Source organism: Protopterus annectens, chromosome 9.part0 (genome assembly GCF_019279795.1).
Source record: "Protopterus annectens isolate FY-2018-M chromosome 9.part0, PAN1.0, whole genome shotgun sequence".
Lineage (NCBI taxonomy): Eukaryota > Metazoa > Chordata > Ceratodontiformes > Protopteridae > Protopterus > Protopterus annectens.
The window spans coordinates 1,509,390,570-1,509,411,809 of NC_056743.1; the positions used below are offsets into that span (position 1 = coordinate 1,509,390,570).

Here is a 21,240-nt window from a genome sequence, read left to right on the forward strand (position 1 = left end):
CCATTTACTATATATAAAAAACATTTATGGGTGTAATGTATGTGAACATACAAATATTAATGCCATAAAATTACGATTAAATTACAGTTAAATTACAATGATGTCAACCTCTCTAATAAAATACAGCAGCCCTGACTTCACGAATAACATAAAGCATCTATCAAAAATCAACAAGTGATCATATCCTATTATAAAATGATAACAAATGGTTGCCTAGACAATATGACCACTTTATAGAATCAAAAACCTGAATCACAACACATATCTATGCAGGCCCGTCACAAACAAAAGATGTAAAAGCAATATAGACATGCATATGTATATGCCAACAATATTATGCCCTGAAATAATATCGATGTTCACATTTCATAGCATATAAGAGAAGAAATAAAGAAAAAATAAATTCCTATCAGCTCTATCCAAAATCCACAAGTGATGATATCCTATTTTTCAATCATAACAGATGGATAACTAAACAATATGCCCACTTTATAAAATCAAGGACATTAAATCACTGTGCATATATGTGCAAGCCCGTCACAAACAAATGTGCAGGCAATATAAACACGCATCTATACAGCAAAGTACGTCTATCAATAAAAATGAGAAAGGAATCAGATATATATATATATATATATATATATATACACACACACACACACACACACACACACACACACACACACACACACACACACACACACACACAGAGAGACAGAGAGAGATATGCAATTACTGTCATTTGTTAAATATGCAATTACTGTCATTTGTTAAATGTATGAAGAAAGGAAGGGCTACTTGTCTGTTAAGATGGAGTATACATTGTATATGTAACAGCTGCTATTCTATTAGTAAATTATCATGTTTGACTAGTTAGGTTGGGAGGCTGGTACTGTTTTCATAGCAAAGGTTAGAGAACCGGTTCCATTTGTGTGTTTAAGTCACTGCATGTAAACACTGTTACCCATTCCCTCCAAGAACTCTAACAAATGCCATATAAACACATTGACAGTGCTATGGCAGAATCTATCCAGCTCCTGTTAATATCCTAAATAATCCAACTGAAAGATCCTAAGGCTTGCTTTGATCAGTGAAAGATGTTTTCTTTACTATATGAGTGTAAATGAATGACAGTCTGAAGGTTAGTGAGTATGTCTGAGTGGCGTGGACATAAAATATAACTTTAAAAGAGGCCTATAAGTTTTCCTTGTAAAGTTATTATTATTAATTGTACTAATAGAAACTGTCAGATGGAAGAAAATATGTAAATAGTGAATTCAGTTTCATTTACCATTGGAAATATATGAAGTACTATAGAAAATTAAGATATGTTTACATTGTATTAGTATGATGTTTTTGTATAGCTGAAAATATGGAGACTATACCAGAGACTGCTGGAAATGTCTTATTCAGCATTTATAAACATATCTGGTTATTAGTGTATACAGGGGTCATAGATAAGAGTATAAATAGAAGTCATAAGTACGGACAAATGTTTTAACAAGTAAAGCTATAGTTACTATTCTTTGAAGGTTAGTATAACAGATTCATTGCACTAATTAAAAGAGCAGTGATGTGTATGTAGCAAACCTGGAGACTAATGAGATCTGGATATTAAAGAGTGACTTAAATGACACCTTTATGACACCTTTTTCCTGGAACAAATTAATTAGATCTGTATCCCTTTCTTTTGACAGAAATAGAGGGAGAGACTGTACAATGATAAAAAAGCATTTTTATTGTATCATATCTTAACTTTAGCAACTGCTGTTAAAGATGAAACAGTTGCAAGATAATAATCCTTCAGTACATTAAAATGTTATATTACACAAGATTTATGGGAGGCAGGCAATATATTTTCTTATCTTGATCCAGTTATTCACATTCATGCCTATCTATCCATCCACAACCCCCTTTTCCCATTTTTGCACATGGGATTGGGGTCTTACTTCAATAGTGACAAACATCTAGAGCCAAGGGTCACACCACTGGACAGCTAGCCCTGTCACAGTTGTACTTCTATACCACACACTCACACCTATGGCCAGTTTCTTGTGTCTAAGCCACCTACTGCATATCTTTATAATGTAGGAGGAAACTGGAGCACCTGTGGGAAACACACACGAACACTGCACAAAAAACATCCTAACTGAGAACTGAACTAGAGAACGTCTTGCTGTGAGGTAACAGCACTATCCACTGTGCCACATTCATGCATGTGTATGGTATTAATTCTGCAGTTAAAGTGAGGTACTAAACAGTGCATCATTTTATCAACCACACATCTTTAAACACCATTCCCTGTCTTCACCTTCAGTACTAATGTAAATCGATGTTTGGCACTGACAAATGTATGTTTGATCTATCATAGGTCAGGCTGGGGTCATTTCTGGACTGCTTTTTTGTGCAGCATTAGTGATTTATCCAAGACTGACTTTGCACGCTATTTAGTGGCTTTTGCTCTTTCAGGCTTCTGAGAAAGGATCCAAACCGATGGCACAGATGTGCTTAACAGGTTATCTGTTGACAACATCAGAAAAGGAATATCGGGAAATGGTGAACAAATTTTGCTTGGACACTAAAGGTAATGCAAATCTAGTTAAATACAAATGTATACATTTTACATAAATGTGCATTTTCACTGTTCATATTTCTGCATTTGCTAATGACTTTATACATATTTCATATTTCTACATTTGGTGAGTACTTCAAGCATCTGCTACTTTTCTTGAACCCTTGAATCATGGTAAGAACTGTATTCACCAGTATACATCTGTTCTTCATTGTTGTGTTATGGGTTTGTCTACCAAACAGATTGAGAAGCAGGCAACGGTGGCAAAAAAAGCCTAACATTCCATTACTTTACGCAAGTTCTGTATTTAGTGCTATGCATTTCTGAGCTTCCAAAGTCCAGATCCTCTACACTACAAGCACCTTTTTTTATTGCATTGTGAGACATTTTCTTGATGTGAAAAAGAGACAAGAATAAGCTATTTATTCTGCTGTTTAAATGCATTCAACACTCTACTTATGCAATGTCCCTATCTTCCCACTCACCTGTTCTCCATCTGACTCATGCCTTTGTGAACGTCCCCATAGATTTCCTCTCCACCACCTATTCTGGTACCCCATTCCATGGGTCCACAAATCTCTCTGTCTCAATGAAGAAGGGCTTTCAAAAATCCAAGCAGTAGTTTCTTCCCACAATTTGCTGTTTTTCCTCACTCCTCCCCATATACGTCATACCATGCTCTGTGCATCCTATTTTGGGAAAACTGCTTCACGTTTTCCTGGCATATTATTATATACCCACATAATTTCTTCCCTGTCTTTTCTGGCCTCAGGTAAAAACAGCTCCTCTACTCCTTGATCACATCCTTTCCTCTTTGTCCTGTGCATCCTACTGGTTACTTCAAACCAGGGTTGCTGTGGCCCACATACAACACTTTCATTTGTCTGCATTGAACCTCAGCTGCCACATTTTAGCCCACTTGGGCAATCTTTCCCACTTCTGTCCTTTTCCACATCAGTAAAAAGGGTGACCCTCTTCATTGCTCCTTCATATATGTCTAATACAAACACACTAAAGACAATTTGACTCAGGAATGACCCCTGCAGTACTCCCACAGGCTAGTTCCATCACTTTTGCAAACCTGTCTACTTCTCAGAGTCAGTCACACACAGCTGCTCCCCAAATCGTAGAGACATCTTTAAACCTCCCCTAGACATAAAAAAAAATCTGAAAAGGGCATCTAACTAGAGTTTACTGGAATAAATATATTCAGTACACTAAGTACTTTCATATGTTACTATAACTAGATTTCTCCAGAGTACTTGAATTAATTGATAACTAACTTATATAGAATTACGAGAGCAATCACATGCTGCTCACCATCTAAAAGGAATCATCTAATAAGAGCTGTCAGAAACAAGGGTATGGGCCTTAAATCTAGCCTCACTATTATCAAATAACATGATGTGTGGGGGTTGAATCCCACCAGTGGCACAAAATAATGTGAGTTGTATAGGGTTATAGTGCTTATATCTAAACCACTGGTACTTATTATGAATGCAAGGTGTGATTGGCCTTAATAGCGGATGACAATTGTGTCTCACTACCTAAGTTTTACACCACCAGTTACAGAACAGGGTTATAATCATTGATTCCCAGGATTTCATCCATTTCAGTGAGTCTGGTGCCTATTAGAGCAATCTCACTAACAGTAACTGAGACTTAACCAAGCTATTTTCTCATACACTTGCTCTCACAATGTTTCCCAGGAGAGGCTACTGATACATTTATAACAACAGTACCCATTCCTGCATTCACAGTACAAGCTACCACCAGTCAGTTTACTAATCTGATACCAACAACGTAGCTATCAAACACTCTTCCAATAAGCCAACCAACATTGAAAATGAAATAGGCAAAAAGTTACCTAAACACTCTTTTCAAAAGGGGGTACCATCAGTCATAGCAATGCTTTGAGGACACCCTTCATTAATAAAGCAAGGCATCAACTACAAAAATGAAGAAAAGAAATCTCCTTACTTTTAAATATATCAGATTAATACATATTGGTATTGCAGTTGTGCAGGGAAAATAAAATGTTTCATATGGCTACACTGATGATAGAAAAAAACATTAATTGCTTGTGCTCTTGGTATTTCCAGTTACTTATTGTAGCTGACTAAAGCCTCATAATGAAAAAGTCTAGCAAGCCTATGAACCAAGATTCAGGATTTAGCTTCCACTGCAAGTTAGACATTCCTAAGTACAAATAATAGTTCCAGCCAAATAAAAAGAAAAGGACAACAGTAGTTCTGGTTTAGTAAACTCTGCATAGGTTAAATAAACTTCAAACACAAACAGAATGGTCTTTATTTTAAAAAATATGGTAGAATGCACATAATTTTCCATTCTATGATGAAGTTACTCAGTTTCTCAAGGAATCAGTGGAAATGACAACAGTAAATAATTCCATATACTTATAAGAAAACAATTATAAATGCTACTTGTGTAATGAATTGCATAACTATTTACATTTTTAAATAAAAATATATCATCTGACTTTTCTTCTTTTCTCACTTCCCCACCTTTCTAGACCACAAATGAATTTTCTTGTCAGACCTCCAAGAAACATAGCTTTGGGAAAATATATATTTACAGAGCAAACTTACCTCTCTTAGAAGAGCTTGTAAATGTTTTATATCAGAGAAAAATCCTTTTGCCACGTCTGTCTGGTATAATTTTATATTAATGGTTAACTCTGCCATTTTAATTGTCTACTCAGTCCCTATATCTACATGGTGTTCCACCATATTGGGTACATCCTGGGGCAGATTCAATAAACCTTACACAATCTGTTTACACATGACACACACACAATAGCACACTGTTTTGGAATCAGTAAGTGGTTCTACATGGTATGTTGAGCTGCACAAAGTAAACATTCTGACATGCTAATTTCAGCATAAGCAGCTGAACTGTATGCTAATCAACCAAGCCAAAATTCAGAAATGCACACACACTTACTGAAGAATGCCATAATAAGGCACATGCTCAAACAAGAAGCATCAGAGAGTATGTGTTTGGGCTACTGAAGTCATGGTTCTGCTGCCTAGATACATCTGGGGGAGCCTTGCAGTACAATTCACATACATGTACTGAAATTTTCACTGTCTGTGCCATCCTACACAACATCATCCTGAGAAAGCAACTTTAGCGGGATTGGCAAGGGGAAGTGGCACATGTCACACCACCAGTGGCAAGGTCACCACAACCACATGCAGGTGAGGAGTCAGAGGGGGAACCAGTAGCTGCTGTGGGAGTAAGCAGACATAGGCACACTCAATATGCCCTGGCACTGGCTAAGAGGCAATACATAGCACATTCATTCACCACCTAAGGGGCTAAAATCTTCGTCCTACACACATACATATAGTAACATTGATGCCAGGCAATGCTCACAACCTTTACCTACTCATGTAATGGCTGTGTACTGCTAACATCAGATAGAGTCAGCCCTGAACTACAGCTGTTGCACTTGGTGGATTTACAAGGTAAATGCTGAACCTTGAGTATATTATGTAATAATATGAATGAATGTCATATCTTTGCATGTTGTTACTTGGTAATGTAAGCAAGTAAAAGGTGGGTGATTTGTACATGAATCGCTTTAACATGTGACAGCAGAGACTTATGTCTCTACATGTGTCTTCTATCAAGTAATAGGCCTCAGGCATCAAAGATTCACACTTTCATACCTCTCAAAAGTACTGATGGTCACTGAATGTCCTCAGTTTAGCATAGCATCATACTGTTGTATTGGAAAATCATTAGAGAGGGAAATTAGAAAGTAATGAGACATATTTCAGTTTCAGACTTCACAACCCTCAGAAGATTATTAAAAATACTGACACAAAAATGTTTGATTCTATCAACTGTCTAACTTTCTAAGACCAAAATATGTCAATGGTACAATTAGCAAAACAACATCATAAATGCAGATATACTAAGCACTAAGTCAGATATGCACCCTGAGCATCAGGCTCAAATGTTATGTATACCTGAATCCAAAATATAGAAAACAGGGGTATGGCACTGTTATCATCACTTGTACAGGGTATTGTTGGGGGCAGGAAGCCTAGGCTGACACAAGAGGTTTTTGAGTATGTGTGAGTAAGAAAGAGAAGCAGCAGACATTGGGATAAAGTAACAAATGGCCAGTGATATAAAATGAGCTTTAAACTTCATGGCTGAACCATATAACTGTTGTGTTTGTGTCTATATGGGTCCTCCAGGTGAAATTGGTGTGTGAGTGTCTGCATGAACACAGTCAAGCTTTGTGCTAGATCTACATCTTGGTGTGTTTGACAGATGTAAGCTGTGCATGGTAGAGGTGGCAGTTCATTGTTATCATACCCAACCATGAGAACTGAATCTGCCAGGAGTTGCACTGACACTGGCCCATTGTCAGATGCACTGCTGCTACCTGAATGTGCCTAATGTCTGATGGATAAGCTCCCGTCATTAGGATGCTCAGGACCATGACCCCATGGCCTGTCATGTCTGGGTGTGGACACCTCAAAAACTGATGGAGCAGTGGAAGTAGTCCACTATAAGTGCGTGATTGGGCATGGCCACATTGGCTAACAGCAGACGAGGTGGCTGACTGATGTCCACAAGGATGCAGTTCCCCTCCCAGCAGATGTTCTATCACAGACACTGCATGTTCCAACTTGTCATTCATCCAATCCATTGAATTGGCAACATGGTGGAGCAGTCATGCATGTCAGCCTGTGCCACATCTACAACCCTAAGCATTTCTCAGAAGGACCTAAAGGAACATGCCTGTGCCTCCATGAATGCCCTAAACATATGTTGAGTGGCATGGGAAAACACATCTGGATCAGGTGGAGGATGGACAGCAGACCTTCTCTGAGCACCTCAACAACCCTCCTGCATGGCACCAAGCCCACACTTTGGCTGTGGCTAGAGTCAACAGGCACTAAAGCCACAGCAACCACACTTCCCTGTTCAAGTGTCTCACCCTCCACCTGTCCAACTGTCCAATATCTAAGGGCTCACTGGAATGGGCTGGCATAGGCCTACTGGGTCGGTCTGATGGAGTTACAGGGGATGGCTTTGTCAACCTCAGTGTCAGATTCAACCTCTGCACCCCACAACTGTGCCTCAATTTGGCCACCATCATCATCAGAGTCTGTCGATACTCTGATATTAGGTGGCAAGAGTCCTAAACTTCCACTGTCAGGATCACCTGTGATAATAAGCAACAAACACAGGAAAGAAATTAATAGCTACACTGCTATAGTCAAATGTATGCTAACAAACCATTAGTGGTGCCACTATTGCATACAGTACAGCAATACATACAACAGTACTGACATCTACATCACACATATGAATAAAATATAGATTTCTTTCAACTGCTCATCATTACTGACAAAAAATATTTGGCTTACCATGTGCAGATGATGCTATGCTTCCCATGGATGATGGTTCTGGAAAAAGTTAAGGAAAAGGTAAGGACAACATCATCACAATTAACAGTAACACAGGGGTTAAAACTTTTTGCCCTTTGTATGTCATTAACGTTATTTTTAACAAGAAATTGGATGACCGATATGTCCAATCAAAGCCCATGTGTAATCAGCAAAGATACCAGCAAAGGCTTGGTACTTGTCCATGTAGGGCTTGCAAAGCTTGTAAGTATATTTCTGATGAGAAGGTTTATGTTCATCCAATAAGTAGGTATACATTTGTTCACAGGTTTTATGCAGATTGCACTAGCTCTAATCTGGTTTATGTGGCTTACTGTAATGATTGTTTTTGTTTCTATATTGGGAAAACCAATCGGCCTTTTAAATAGTGAATTTTAGAGCGGATTCACTTTATAAGCTTGAAAGCCCAAAATCTTGAATTTCGAAAGACAGACCAAAATCTTGAAAGTTCTGAAAACTCAAAATACTGAATCTCAGAATACTGAAAACACACAGGATACCAACACTTACTATATTCCACCACAACTAAATAAACAAATAAAAGATAAACCATTTACCACTCCTCCAAGTATAAGCAGGGAGGCAAGCCCCCCTGCACCCCCCATGTGGGGGGCTGTGCCCCACACACCCCCTGCTACTTAAATATATCAACCCCGAGATTGCACCCTACAGAACAAAATGGCAAACATACCATTACATGTTTCATGACTGCCTGTTGTATCCTTAGTCATGTTCCCTTCTAACCTGCTATACTACAACATAACTCATATTAGTGTAGTGGAGTGTGATCTTGGAGTTGATATATTTAAGTAGATGGGGGTGTGGGGAGTGCAGTCCCCTATGTGGGGGTGCAGGGGGGGCTTGCCCCCTGCTTATACTTGGAGAAAAGTAATATAGTTTGTCTTGTATTTGTTTCTGTACCTACGTCTGCTGGAATATAGTAAGTGCTGGTATCCTGTGTGTTTTCAGTATTCTGAGATTCAGCATTCCGAGAGTCAGTGTTTTGAGATTTCAGTCTTTTGAACTTTCATGATTTTGGTCTCAATCTTGTGAAATTCAAGATTTTGGGATTTCTTTTAGAGCATATGGGGTATATTAATATTCAGGAGCATGTCTAGAATTTTACTAGTCATAGTTTTAAGTTTCTTGTACTTCAATTGATTATACCTGATTTAAGGTGTGGTGGTATTAATAATAAGCTAGAGTGAGCAGAGGTAAAAGGATAATTAATTTTTCTGCACATAGACCCCCTGGCTTGAATGGTAATATACATTGAAAGCCAGCACTGAAGGCTTGTGTGCTTTCTCATTAAGCTCATTAATTGATTTTAATTTGTTAATTGTTTGTATTATTTAAGTTTTTTTAGTTTTTTACTTTTTGTTTGGTCTGAGGAACTGCATGGTGTATGCACAAAAGCACTTACCACTCAAATAAAGGAATATAACTTCGGATGTGCTTGGTTGCTTCATCATTTATCTTTGCTGAACTTTGTTTTTTGGATTGGATCAACCTTCATTCATCAGGTTCATCTTTTATTTTGTGGACTCGTGTAATCAATCAGAATGTGTTGTTAACTGTATCAATCTAGAATTAATTTATTGTTAAACAGAACTTATGTATTGCTGTCAATATTTTACTATACAGGAGTATTTAACAAGTGAGATACATAAGCTCCACCTAGGACATAACTGTTCTTCCTGAAGCAGTAGCACCGATGTCAATGACATGCTGTTTTGCACTTTCCAAGGGAGCTGTCTAGATCCCTGATGGTGGACAGGAATTCTCCATTTGGTGCTAGTGGTGGCTCTTTAGCAGGCCTCCTGGTAACCATCCAACCACAGGCCACTGCAACTGCTCTCCTCCATACAGATGAAATCAAGTAAGTGGCCCTATGGCACACCTGATCATATGTCCTGCTGTGGCCACCTACTGCACTCACATCAGCAACTATCTGCTGCCAAATTTGCATTATGTCTGACATATTTCCATGTCCCTTCTCAAGCAGAAAGGCAACATGTTGCCTAAAAGCTTCCACAATGACTTGATTCTCAGGGTCACTGAAGGGGGGGGGGTTACAGGGATTGGGACATCTGGATGCTATAGTCCTAGGTGACCTAAAGCACAACAGAAGGATAATACACATAAGTATCACATAACTAAAAGTCCTGTTTCCAAATAACACATAAAAGGTAGCATTTCACTATTAACCACTACAGAAACATAAAACAGCAAGATATTGAAATATAAGAAAGGAATTATGTGGTTGCCACATATTACAATCACACAAAGCAAGTCTGAATCCAAAACAAGAAGAGTAGCAATAGCAAAATATCTTGTTTGTGCCAAAACAGAAATGCACCTTTGCTCTCCCACCCCCAAAATAACAGGCACATGACACATTTTGCTAACAAACCATCAGTGAAATACTAAATGTGCTATCCCTGAAACATGTGTACAGATTTAACACTGAACATTCTATTTTAAGCTATTGCCAGTCATGTCTACCTGTGGCCAGCACTCCCCTAGAGGTGTGCATAGTCCATCCTAGAAGGCTAACATCCCTGTGTCATTGAAAATATAGAACATTTACATTTCATAACAAATAACAATAGAAGAGTGCACACAGAAAAACAGTTGTAACATTAGCACTTGTGATGACAGTTAATAAGGCTGTGCATCTGAGAAAGTGAAATACCCTGATAAATATACCCATGCCATGAGTACACTGCTAAGAAATGCATATATATTTTTTCTAACAGATTTTTCTTAATGATATTTCAGCATATGCAGTATATAACTGAAACATGCAAGCATACCTTATCAAGGTCATTAGTCTTCTGTGCCGATATATTTCGAAGTAATATCCTCTTCTGTGTTATCTACATAAACAAGTCAGCTCTCTTTCAGGTTCTCTAGCTACATGATTTCCTTTTTATTGGGTAGATTTAGGGCTGTGAGCACGGAGAAGATGTAAATGAGGTGTGAACTCATTAGGATTGCTGAATTACAATTACTTGGCATAGTGTATCCAAATGTAAACATAGCACAGGCACTCCTTCAGTGTTTGCTGCTAATGAATTGCACTGGTATGGAGAAGGAAAACACAGCATCAATTCAAACTGACCTACCTCCAGTGGGTGCACCAGCCAGGTTAAACTTACAAAGTGTAGAAGTAATTGTATCAATATTTTAAATGTAAGTAAGTAGCACACATTTCACAGTTTCTGTTCAGTAACATCCAACCTCCCCTTCGTTTGTCGACAACTGTATATCATTGACATTTAATAGCCTCACACATTTTAAGGACAATGATACAAAATGCCTTACAGACTGCATGTCTCAGATTACTGCTCAGATAAGACAATAATGAGCAAGACAGAGCTGCATTTTTGCAAGCAGTAGTAATAAATGGTTGTGTGATCACTCAGTACACTACATTTGAAATTAATATATGTACAAACAACTGTCATATGTTTTGTTAGTATTATGGATGATGTTGCAATTGGCTGTATGCAGAATGATTTCAGTTCCTTGCTGCAAAGCTGTTTGTGTGGCAAATAGAGGAAGTACAGCATATTTTTACTGTTGGGACAGTCCATTTATAACAATGAACAGAAAAATATACAAGTGTTATTTCAACATTCTTGTGGCAACATATGTAAGTGTAGGGTGTCCATACACATGGTCCTGGGTTCTAATGCAGCACATTCCAGACATTTTTATTGTTGTTCCACTTCACATTATATTCACTCCCACTTATAATACTTTAGATAGTGGAGCTTATATGAATTATAGGTATGAGGGTAAAATACCCTTATTGTGTTTTCAGATGTATGCCTGAGGGTATACTGTCTACTAAATTTCTGTAAGTATAATTCTGCTATCTGGACTTGGATGGCCTTCACACTTAAGACACACACACAAATGAATCTACATACAAAAACCTTGTCAGGTCACACACATACATGGTTAACACCTCAAACTGTTAGCTGTATTCATGAATGATTTATGACTATGTCTGTGCAGCACATTTTCTAAGGCAAAGATGGAAAATCACCAGTGTGGAAGAAAATGTTTTGTCCCTTATGCATAGGTTTAAACCCACACTTTTAAAATAAATGTTATCAGTCTATAAAGCCAAAACAAAGCTGTGTCAGGTCATGGAATTTATGCCCCCAGTACAAGTCTGCAAAGTTAACTCACCTAATAGATACAGCAGCAGATGCCATTCAAATTAATGTCAAGTGTCAGATTAACCTTCCACTTTCAAAAATTGATTTCCATTCTGCTTGGCACTGCTGCTCTCCACTTAACATTGCACAAACAAGGTTGTCATTGTTTCTTGGGTTTTCACACTTCCAGTAAACGCAATAATAGGAACTGGAAGGAAATCATTAGTTGCCATAGCTCTACTTTTGATGTTAGAAATATCTGGTGTTACAGGGGAAGGTACCCAGTTCAGAGTGCAGAGGTTGGGTGTTCAGGAGTCTGGGATATTTATTGGACTCCTGGTAAGGTGCCATGACCAATGGCTTCTGCAGGGGAACTATTTTGACTCCCAATAGAAGTCTTAGACTTGGAGTAGTTTGGCTAAGGCTGTATCCAGTGCAACTGGCATCCCACACACTGGAGAACAGTGTAGGCACCACTTCAATGACCTGCAAAAGTGCAAAATATATGAGATAAGTTCAACCAGTGGTTGACTGAGTTTCAAACTTGTGACATCTCACAGCTGTGTGAGTATGTTAATAAATAGAATATTTAATGTGTAGAAAGCTAAATATAGGCAAGATTGGTATGCATAATGCTCTTCTGTTCTTTTCTTTTCACAGCTAATGCTGAAATTGAGTTGAATCGGCAGGCTCATACTGATCACCTGGAGAGACCGAGGGAAGCAAGAGGTATGTATGCAGCACAAGAGAAGTATTAATGTAGGTTTAAAATTTAATGATAGATTTTTTTTGTATTCTGTACAATGTACAGTAGTAGCAAAGTGAGCATGCATATCCTAACTGTAAAAGCAAGAATGCATGTATAAGTTTGTAGCACAAACCAACTTTAGGAGTCAAGCGTAAGACTGTAGTCAAAGGTTGTGGTTCAAATACCCGAGTAGCAACTATACAATACTGCATTTTCTACATAATATTACATAAATTAAACTCTATATAAGTGACATAAATGCCCTGTTGTTAACTGTGATCACTATACTTGGACCAATCATATGTGCAATATATGTACATTGCAATGATTACTTTGAGCAATCCATAATTATAGTTTGTAATTAATAGGATATATACTTAAATATAATAGTTCAGATAAAATAATTGTATAATTGTGATAATGCATTGTATGTCACATATGATGGTACTAATTTTATCTCTTTTTTCTCTCTCACCCCAACCCTTATCTTTTTTAATTTTCTATTTTGTGTCATCAAAATGTCTCCATGTCATCCATCTGTAACAAATCACCAAAAGCTTCACAGCACAACAAAGTAGGCCTGCCCCAGTGGGTCAGCCTGCCCCCACTCCACTGTCTCCAGCATTGATGCCCAGCACATCTGTTACCCAACCTGGCAGCACTGCCTGTGCTACCCCTGCACTACCTGTACCCTCAGGTAGCACTGTTCTGGCAGCTGGTGCTGTGGTACCCTCCAGGAGTAGTGGCAGAGGTAGGGATTTCATCGCCCACCAGGAGATGCCCGAGTTGGTGCACAAGGTTTTGCACTGCACCACTGGTGTACACCTTTGCCAGATGAAGAGGCTGCTTTCCCTCATGATCCCTAGGAGGAGAAGATGTCCAGCACTCTAGCACTCAGAGAAGTAAGAGGACAGAGATGACAGTCTTGGGGGTGAGGACTAGATTCTCACTGTCTCCATGTTTGATGGGCATGAGCTTGTGTTGTCCCCTCTCTCATCACAATCCTGATGTCTCACAACCTTTTGTGTCCCTCACTGTCCCTGTGTCATGTCTTGTTTGTTTGCATTTGCTTCCTCACCTACCCAACTTACCTGCCCCAGAAATGCCAACATCCCTTACCTAGCATTCCTCTCTTATTGAATTAAAAAAATGGGCACCTGTCCCACAAAAATATCACCTCATACATAGCTCTCCATTTCACAAATGTGTCTTCTTGACACACATGATTTGGTCCAATTGGCTATACAACATGCTTTCTTTGTTGAAGTGACAGTCCAAATTCAGCTAATATTCTGTACATATTTTCAGTTTGCACTGTTAAAGAAATGGTTAGCTATGGTTCTTTCCTACTACCCTTCTGCATATTTCTGCATTTCTTTACCTTTGTTCTTCCCCCTGCTTGCTCACATTTCACAGCTTTCCTGTCTACCCCATTTTAACACCTATAATCTGGTCAAAAAATAGGATCACACACAACACACATAAGTACCAAAAAAGCAATTGAGCCTTTCACTTTTTGGCCTCTGTGTTTGCATGGAGTTTGGCATCACGCACCCATGCCAAGTGAAAGTGAATGGCTTTTTCCTGGTGCAGTTTACCTCCATGTAATACTGCTTAAACTTACTGAGCTAAGGTAAAGCACAGTAATACACTGTGAATATAGTATAAAGAATAATTTAATTGCACTATCACTCTTTATTTAAAAGTATTACATACACCTAGATTTGAACCCAGTATCATCTGGGCTCAGAAAGAAATGTGTCAATGCATTTACAACTGCTGCCACAGAGTCAGCTAAGCAGCAGCTGTGTTTCATACACTCAAAACTAACTCTCATAATTTTAGCAACGAGCCTTGAGTTTGCGTATTACTTAACTACATGCAAACAGGGAAAGCAGTAGAACTGTGTATCCCACATGCACAAACACTTTGCCAGCCATCTCACAAAATCAGTATTTGCCATTGTGCTATGCAAGGTAAATATTAATATGTATTAGTGCTTTTTACTGTCTATTTAGTCTTCATGCTATGAAACTACATCTAGAAACATGACAAAATGAAGGCCCTATCTAAGAATATGTTACATATTTACAATGCAAGCATGTGTTACCTCCTTCCATGCACTGCAAGCCTGGTCTCTCAGTACTTGTTGACAAATATATCAACTACACTACATAAATTAATAGCAGATGTATGATATACCATGCACATCTTTAAAATGACAATACACATTCAGATTTTCAAATAGTTGCAGTAATGTGACACTTGTTTGCATGTAGTTTGTAAAGCTGTTTCTTAAACTATACCTGCATATTGGAACACAACCACAACATACTACTCATTGCATACTCATCAATCTGGTAACGTGTAGAACTTAAACTATCTTGACAGTTGAACATGCCTATACATCCATTCCATGCAGTCCTCCCAACATCTTCTTTCCAATATCCAGTACTGATGTCATCCACCATAAGTTGTCCTGCAGCCTTGTAAAGCCAGACTTGAGCTGTGGCACATGCACAAAGTGCGGTGTTCTCTACTCAGTATACATAGATAGGTAGGGGTTCTGTTCTCACTGCATTCATTTGGGAGGGGTGTGTGCATGTCTGTGTTTGTCTATCTAGCCAGAAGGGAGTAAGTGTGTATCTGACAGTTACCACTCCAGTTCCATGGCTTGACAGTACTTAGACACTTGCACAAGCCTACTCATTCATTTCATGCAGACCTCCCAACATCCCTCCAACATCCAGTGCCAATGTCATCCACTACAACTTGTCCTGCAGCCTTGTAAAAGTCAGACTTGAGCTGTGGCACTGTATTCTCTAGTTGTTGTACTTTTGGGATTCTGTTCTCACTGCAGTCACTGGAGGTGTATGTGTGTTTGTATCCTTGCTTAACATTACAGAGTGCATTTTGCGCCAGAATGTGGGACACTGCTATTACCATCTTCCTCTCATGAGACTTTGCTGATGTCATCAGCTATAGCTGATTTGTGGATGTGCAGTATTCCTAAAAGGGCAGGGTCAGAGACTTGCCTGGAGAACAGGCCAAGTCACCTATTCCTATACGATACAGATTACAGTGACAGGGCTTTGTGTCTGTCCACATACATCATGGCATGGTTTGTAGGGTCTGTATTTTCTTGGTGAGAAACCCCTGTGGTCTCTCCATCTGCTGCAGGTGTCTGGTGAGCTATATGCAAAAAGGAGCATTATACTTCATCAGTGTTCTGATGAGGTCCAAGTACAGTGCTATTATATAATCCTTAGATCTGAATATGATGGCCTGACTTATGTGGTGCACAAAGTGGTGGTCAGTGTTCAGATTGCTATCTACATGTGTTCCCAGGTCTTGAACCACTGGGTATCAGCATAGGAGGAGTGTTGTCAATGCTGTAATTAGCAGGGAATTCCACTTTGCAGAAAGCCAAAATAAAGACACATTTTTCGATTTATTTATAGACCATGTGGTTTTGGTTCCAATCATTTTTCTGTGTTAGCCCCTCTTATAGTATGTTATCATCATTGGTGGACTCATTGATTGCATGCAATATGCAAGAATCAGCAAAATTTGTAAGCCAAAGGCTATATACTTTAGCCTGGACTGTCAAGAAATAGATTACAAACAGTAAAGGGACAAGCACAGATCCCTTGGGTATGCCAGTGGTGACAGCTCTACTGGTATAGGTTGAGTCACCAACTTTCACAGTATGTGCTCTGTCGGTCAACCAGTTGGTTAGTCATCTAGTGATGTAAGGGTTAATTCTCACTTTTTTAATTTCTCCAAATATTTTGATTTTCTAATACCTTGACAGGAATGGACCCCATTCCTAACTCAAAGTACAATTAAAGTTCATGAAATTAGTATTGCTTCTGTCTTTGATGTCAGCCAGAAGTGCTCTTTGCAGCACCTGCAGTTTGCCAAGTAATAACTCCTCCTGCAATTCTTATGGAGTTATGTGTATTAGTAACATATCTAAATACGATTGTAGATTATTTTTTTACAAGACCCATTGCTCCTACTACTATTGGAGCTGTCTGGGTACCTTTCTTCCACATTACTCTCGTTCTGCCTGCAAATCCTGATATTTTTTGACTTTGTGTCTCACTGTACACAAGACACTGTAGTTACTGGGTGTAGTGATTTCAATGATCAATGCTACTTTTGTCTTCTTTACATGGATCACTATATCCGGTTTTCTAGCATCTGTCTTTTGAACTGTTGGTAATGGATGATCCCATGTGATGTAGACTTCACCATTTTCTATGATGCTTTGTGGCTCATGTTTCTAGTATTTTTCAGCCACTTCAAATATCATGTTTGCACAATCCCCAGTGCAACAATCTTGCCACATTACTATGCCTTTCAGTATACAGTCCTTCTGCCATTAATACATCACAACCAGCAATGATGTGTGTGACTGTTTCCAATTTGGTTTTACAAAACCTACATTTGTCTGTTGCTCCCACATGTTCAGTGGACATTGTAAACCAACATGTACACAGCCCACTATCTTGGGCCGCCAATAATAACCTTTTATCTCTTGGTTTAAATTTGCCTCTCCTTAAGCATTCCTGCATTCGTTCCTGATCAACATAAGGTTCTTATAGAAGTTTTCTATACTTGTAATTATATTTATGCATTTTCCACAATTCTTGCCTTCTCATCTGGTCCTTCACCTTATATTCTTGCTTTTGTTTTTTGGCACATTCAGTTGCTGCATGATTTTTATCTATTTCTGGCTTGATTTCCAGTCCTGCTCGACGCCGTCATGTTTCTGCTAGATTAAGTAGAGAAGTCATCTTAGATTTATTCTCCTCATGTTTCAAAACTTTCAGTACATTTGTGTCTTGTGATGTCAGCAGATATGTGTGGAATCCCACAATTGCAGATTTATACATGTAATCAATTTCAAGAAGGCCCATACCGCCTTTGGAATGGGGAATATATAACCTTGATATGTACTGATTTTTATAAATCTTTTGGTGAGCATGAAGCATCCTTTTTGTTTTCCTATCTAATCTATCCAACATGTTTTGAGGCCAGTCAATCACTCCAAAACTGTACATTAGGACAGGAAGAGCAAATTGGTTTATAGCTTGTATTTTGTTCCTAGATGTCAACACTGTTTTCAGGATTAATTTAAGTCTTTGAAAGTATTCCTTATTAAGTTTTTAAATCCTCACCTGGGAGAGTTTCTCAATGATACCTGAGTGGGGGATTGTGTCAAAACAACAGGCCAGATCAAGATAGGCAGTATGCACTGTTTTACCTTCATCCAGGCATATCATACAGAATCAATGGGCTGTGACAACATCACAGATCATCTATAGTATGACACAGCACATAGTTTCCTGACATGGGTGAACACACACTTTAACACACTCTCCACACAGACTATGTTCTCATAGAAGGGTGTACATCAACATGCATCCATCTAAGTTGGGGGTGACAGCACCTGATACATGCATTTATAGACACATCTTGACTTTGCTCATCTATGAGGTAGATCAACATGTCATCATGGACCTTTTCTAAATGAACACCAGTAATATCCCTGCTGTGTGCAACAGACCTGTGTGAGTTGTTAATGCTACATCCATGTCTGTTACATCTGTTAGATGTCCTCAAAGAGGTCATTGAGGGCATGTAGGATGACAATACTATCATTGTGTGGAACTTGACCAGGCCAAGGCATTTGACACAAATCCACAATTAGGTATTCACTCGGTACTGTCAGATGTGGCCATAAACACCAATATCACCAAGTAGGTAGACCAGGGATCACATACATGGCATCTAAATATGTTGAAAAGTGTGAAGTGATCTATATCTAGGTTCAGTGATCAGGTCTGTACATCGGAGCTGTCTGCTAGGCACTTCTTTGTCCATTATTTAAGTCACAGATGTCACAAATGACATACACATCCTGTGTCCAAACAGCTGTCTGAAGGACTACAGATTTTGGGCAGTCATTGACTCCAACTGTAATATTAGTATAATACAGAGGGTCTATATCACATAGTCTTCCATTCCGTTCGAAGTAACAAAACTTCGACTAGTGATAAAAAAAAAAAAAAAAGATGTAAAAACAAAATAAACTGTTGTAAGCAAGGGCAATCTCCATTTAAACGCTCAAACTTTTACAAGTTCGAACTTATGGTCTCGACAATACGGGGTTCGAACTTGTACAAGTTTGACTATGTGATAGGAACCCAAATACAGACAGTATCAACACCTACAAGATGCTGCTGCAGCATGACAACACATTTATTTATTTTATTTATTTATTTGACATTTGTTGACCAGGTAAGTCTGCCTGAACTTGCGCTGTTTTTCAGCAGAAGCCCAGGGAGAAAATCTACAAAGAACAAAATTTAAATAGTAATAAGATATATAAATTCTCAATTACAGACTTAACAAATGATAAAATGCAAAGTATAGTTTTGAGAAAAACTAAAAGGGAGTTGGTATCATAAGAAAAATAAAATCATTTTATAAGGAGTGGAACTTAGAACATAATTAAAAAAGAATTCTGTAAGTAGGGCAGAAGAAGATAAGAAGTAAGTAAAGAAGTGGTTAACAAGAGGAAGGAGAGATGAGGAAGAGGAGCCATATCTAGGATCAAGAGTTAGTTATTATGCTGCAAGATAACATGTGGAGACAGAAGTAAGAGGTATCAAAAATAGTATGGCGGTAAGGATTAGCAGGGGTAATGGTGAGAAGGAGGAAGTAGAAATAGCACCAAGCAGAGAAATGAAGTAGGTCGTAAGTAATAGGGAGAGGAATGGGTGGAAAGTGAGGTGGGAGTGAGATAAGAGGGAGGGAGAACTGAAGGGAAAAGATTAAGTGGGGTGGTTGCAGTTACATTTCCAGGCAGAAATTAGGTGATTTTTGAGGGCAGTCTTGAAAACATGCGTATGCGTTATATTTCTAAGGGACATAGGCAGCTTATTCCATGTTAGAGCTGGACAGTAGCTGTAGAGGTTTTGTCCAATTGATTTTTTGGGTTTGTAGACTTGTAGGAGCCCTAAGTCAGAGTTCGTAAGGGAACGTAGTGAGTTATAGAGAGAGATGTTAGAGGATATGCTTGGGGAGGAAGATGGTTTGTTTAGGATAGAGTGCATGATAAGTAGTTGAGTAATTAAGAGGTGGTTAGGAAATTCTGGCCAATTAAGAGTTTTAAGAGCAAGACAGTGGTGAGATTTAGGTGGCATGTTAACTGCAAATCTAGCAACTTTATTGCATGTGGTTTGCAGTTTAGATAGCAGAGATGACTGTAGGTTACTAAGGATTTGAGAGCAGTAGAAGCGGTTAGTTAGGAGAAAAACCTGGGAAAGTGAAATTCTGTAATTAGGAGTAAGGAACCTTTGGTGTCTATAGAGCAGGCCAAGTTTTTGGTGGGTTTTCGTTATAGAATGGTGCACATGGAGGTCAAACTTAAGTTGCTCATCAATAATTGCTCCTTGGAGCTTTGTGTGAGAGTCAGCTGAAATAGTAGTGTCATTGAGGGAAGAGATTGAGAAAGAAGATTTGAGATGATTAAGAGATATAGGTAGAAACAGGAGAAGTTCTGTCTTTTTTGGGTTCAGTATCAATTGGTTGCTAGAAAGCCACAATTTGTCAAGACTGAATGAGGTTTGAGTGAGTAAGTAGAGGTCAGAAGGGTTGTCAGCAATGAAAATGATAGTTGAGTCATCAGCATACTGTATAAGGGAAGACTGAGGACAGGATGTATGTAGCTAGTTAGTAAAGATGTTATAGAGCAGAGGACCAAGAATAGAGCCTTGTGGGACACCCATTTTTATGGGGAGAAAAGGTGATAGACTATTGAGCCATCTGACCGATTGCTGTCTGCTAAAGAGGTAGCTAGCAAACTAAGAGATAGAAGGAGGGGAGAGATTAAGTTCAGCCAGTTTAGAGAGAAGGATAGGGTGGGAGACAGTGTCAAAGGCTTTAGCGAGATCTAGGAAGAGGTTTTTACTATAAGAGGTGGGACAGGATTTAATGAGAAAGGGCAGCATTGTGGTAGGAGGGTAGCGGGAGTGGAGTGATTTGTTGGATTAGAAGATGGCATGAGCTTACTGATGGTGTCAATGAAGTAAGTGTTGAAAGGGTATGCAGTTTCATGAGGAGTGTTATTGGGGAAGGGGTTGGGGTAGAAGGGTTTCCAGAGTGGAGAATATGGTTGACAGAATTCCAACATTTTTTAGGGTTTCTAGATTCTGTGGACAGAGAGTCATGGTAGATGTTTTTCTTATCAATGCAAATTTTTTTCTTGGCCAGATTGCGAAT

The 21,240-nt window shown here is 38.7% G+C and overlaps 1 protein-coding gene across 1 annotated transcript in view; it reads left to right on the forward strand.

Moving 5' to 3' along the window:
* NIBAN3 (niban apoptosis regulator 3) overlaps positions 1 to 21,240 on the forward strand; it is an 828,390-nt gene that overhangs the window by 404,599 nt on the left and 402,551 nt on the right. Inside the window, exon 4 of the mRNA XM_044084452.1 lies at positions 2,470 to 2,584. Within this exon, the coding sequence (XP_043940387.1) occupies positions 2,470 to 2,584 (115 nt within the window). The remainder of the gene's footprint in view (positions 1 to 2,469; positions 2,585 to 21,240) is intronic.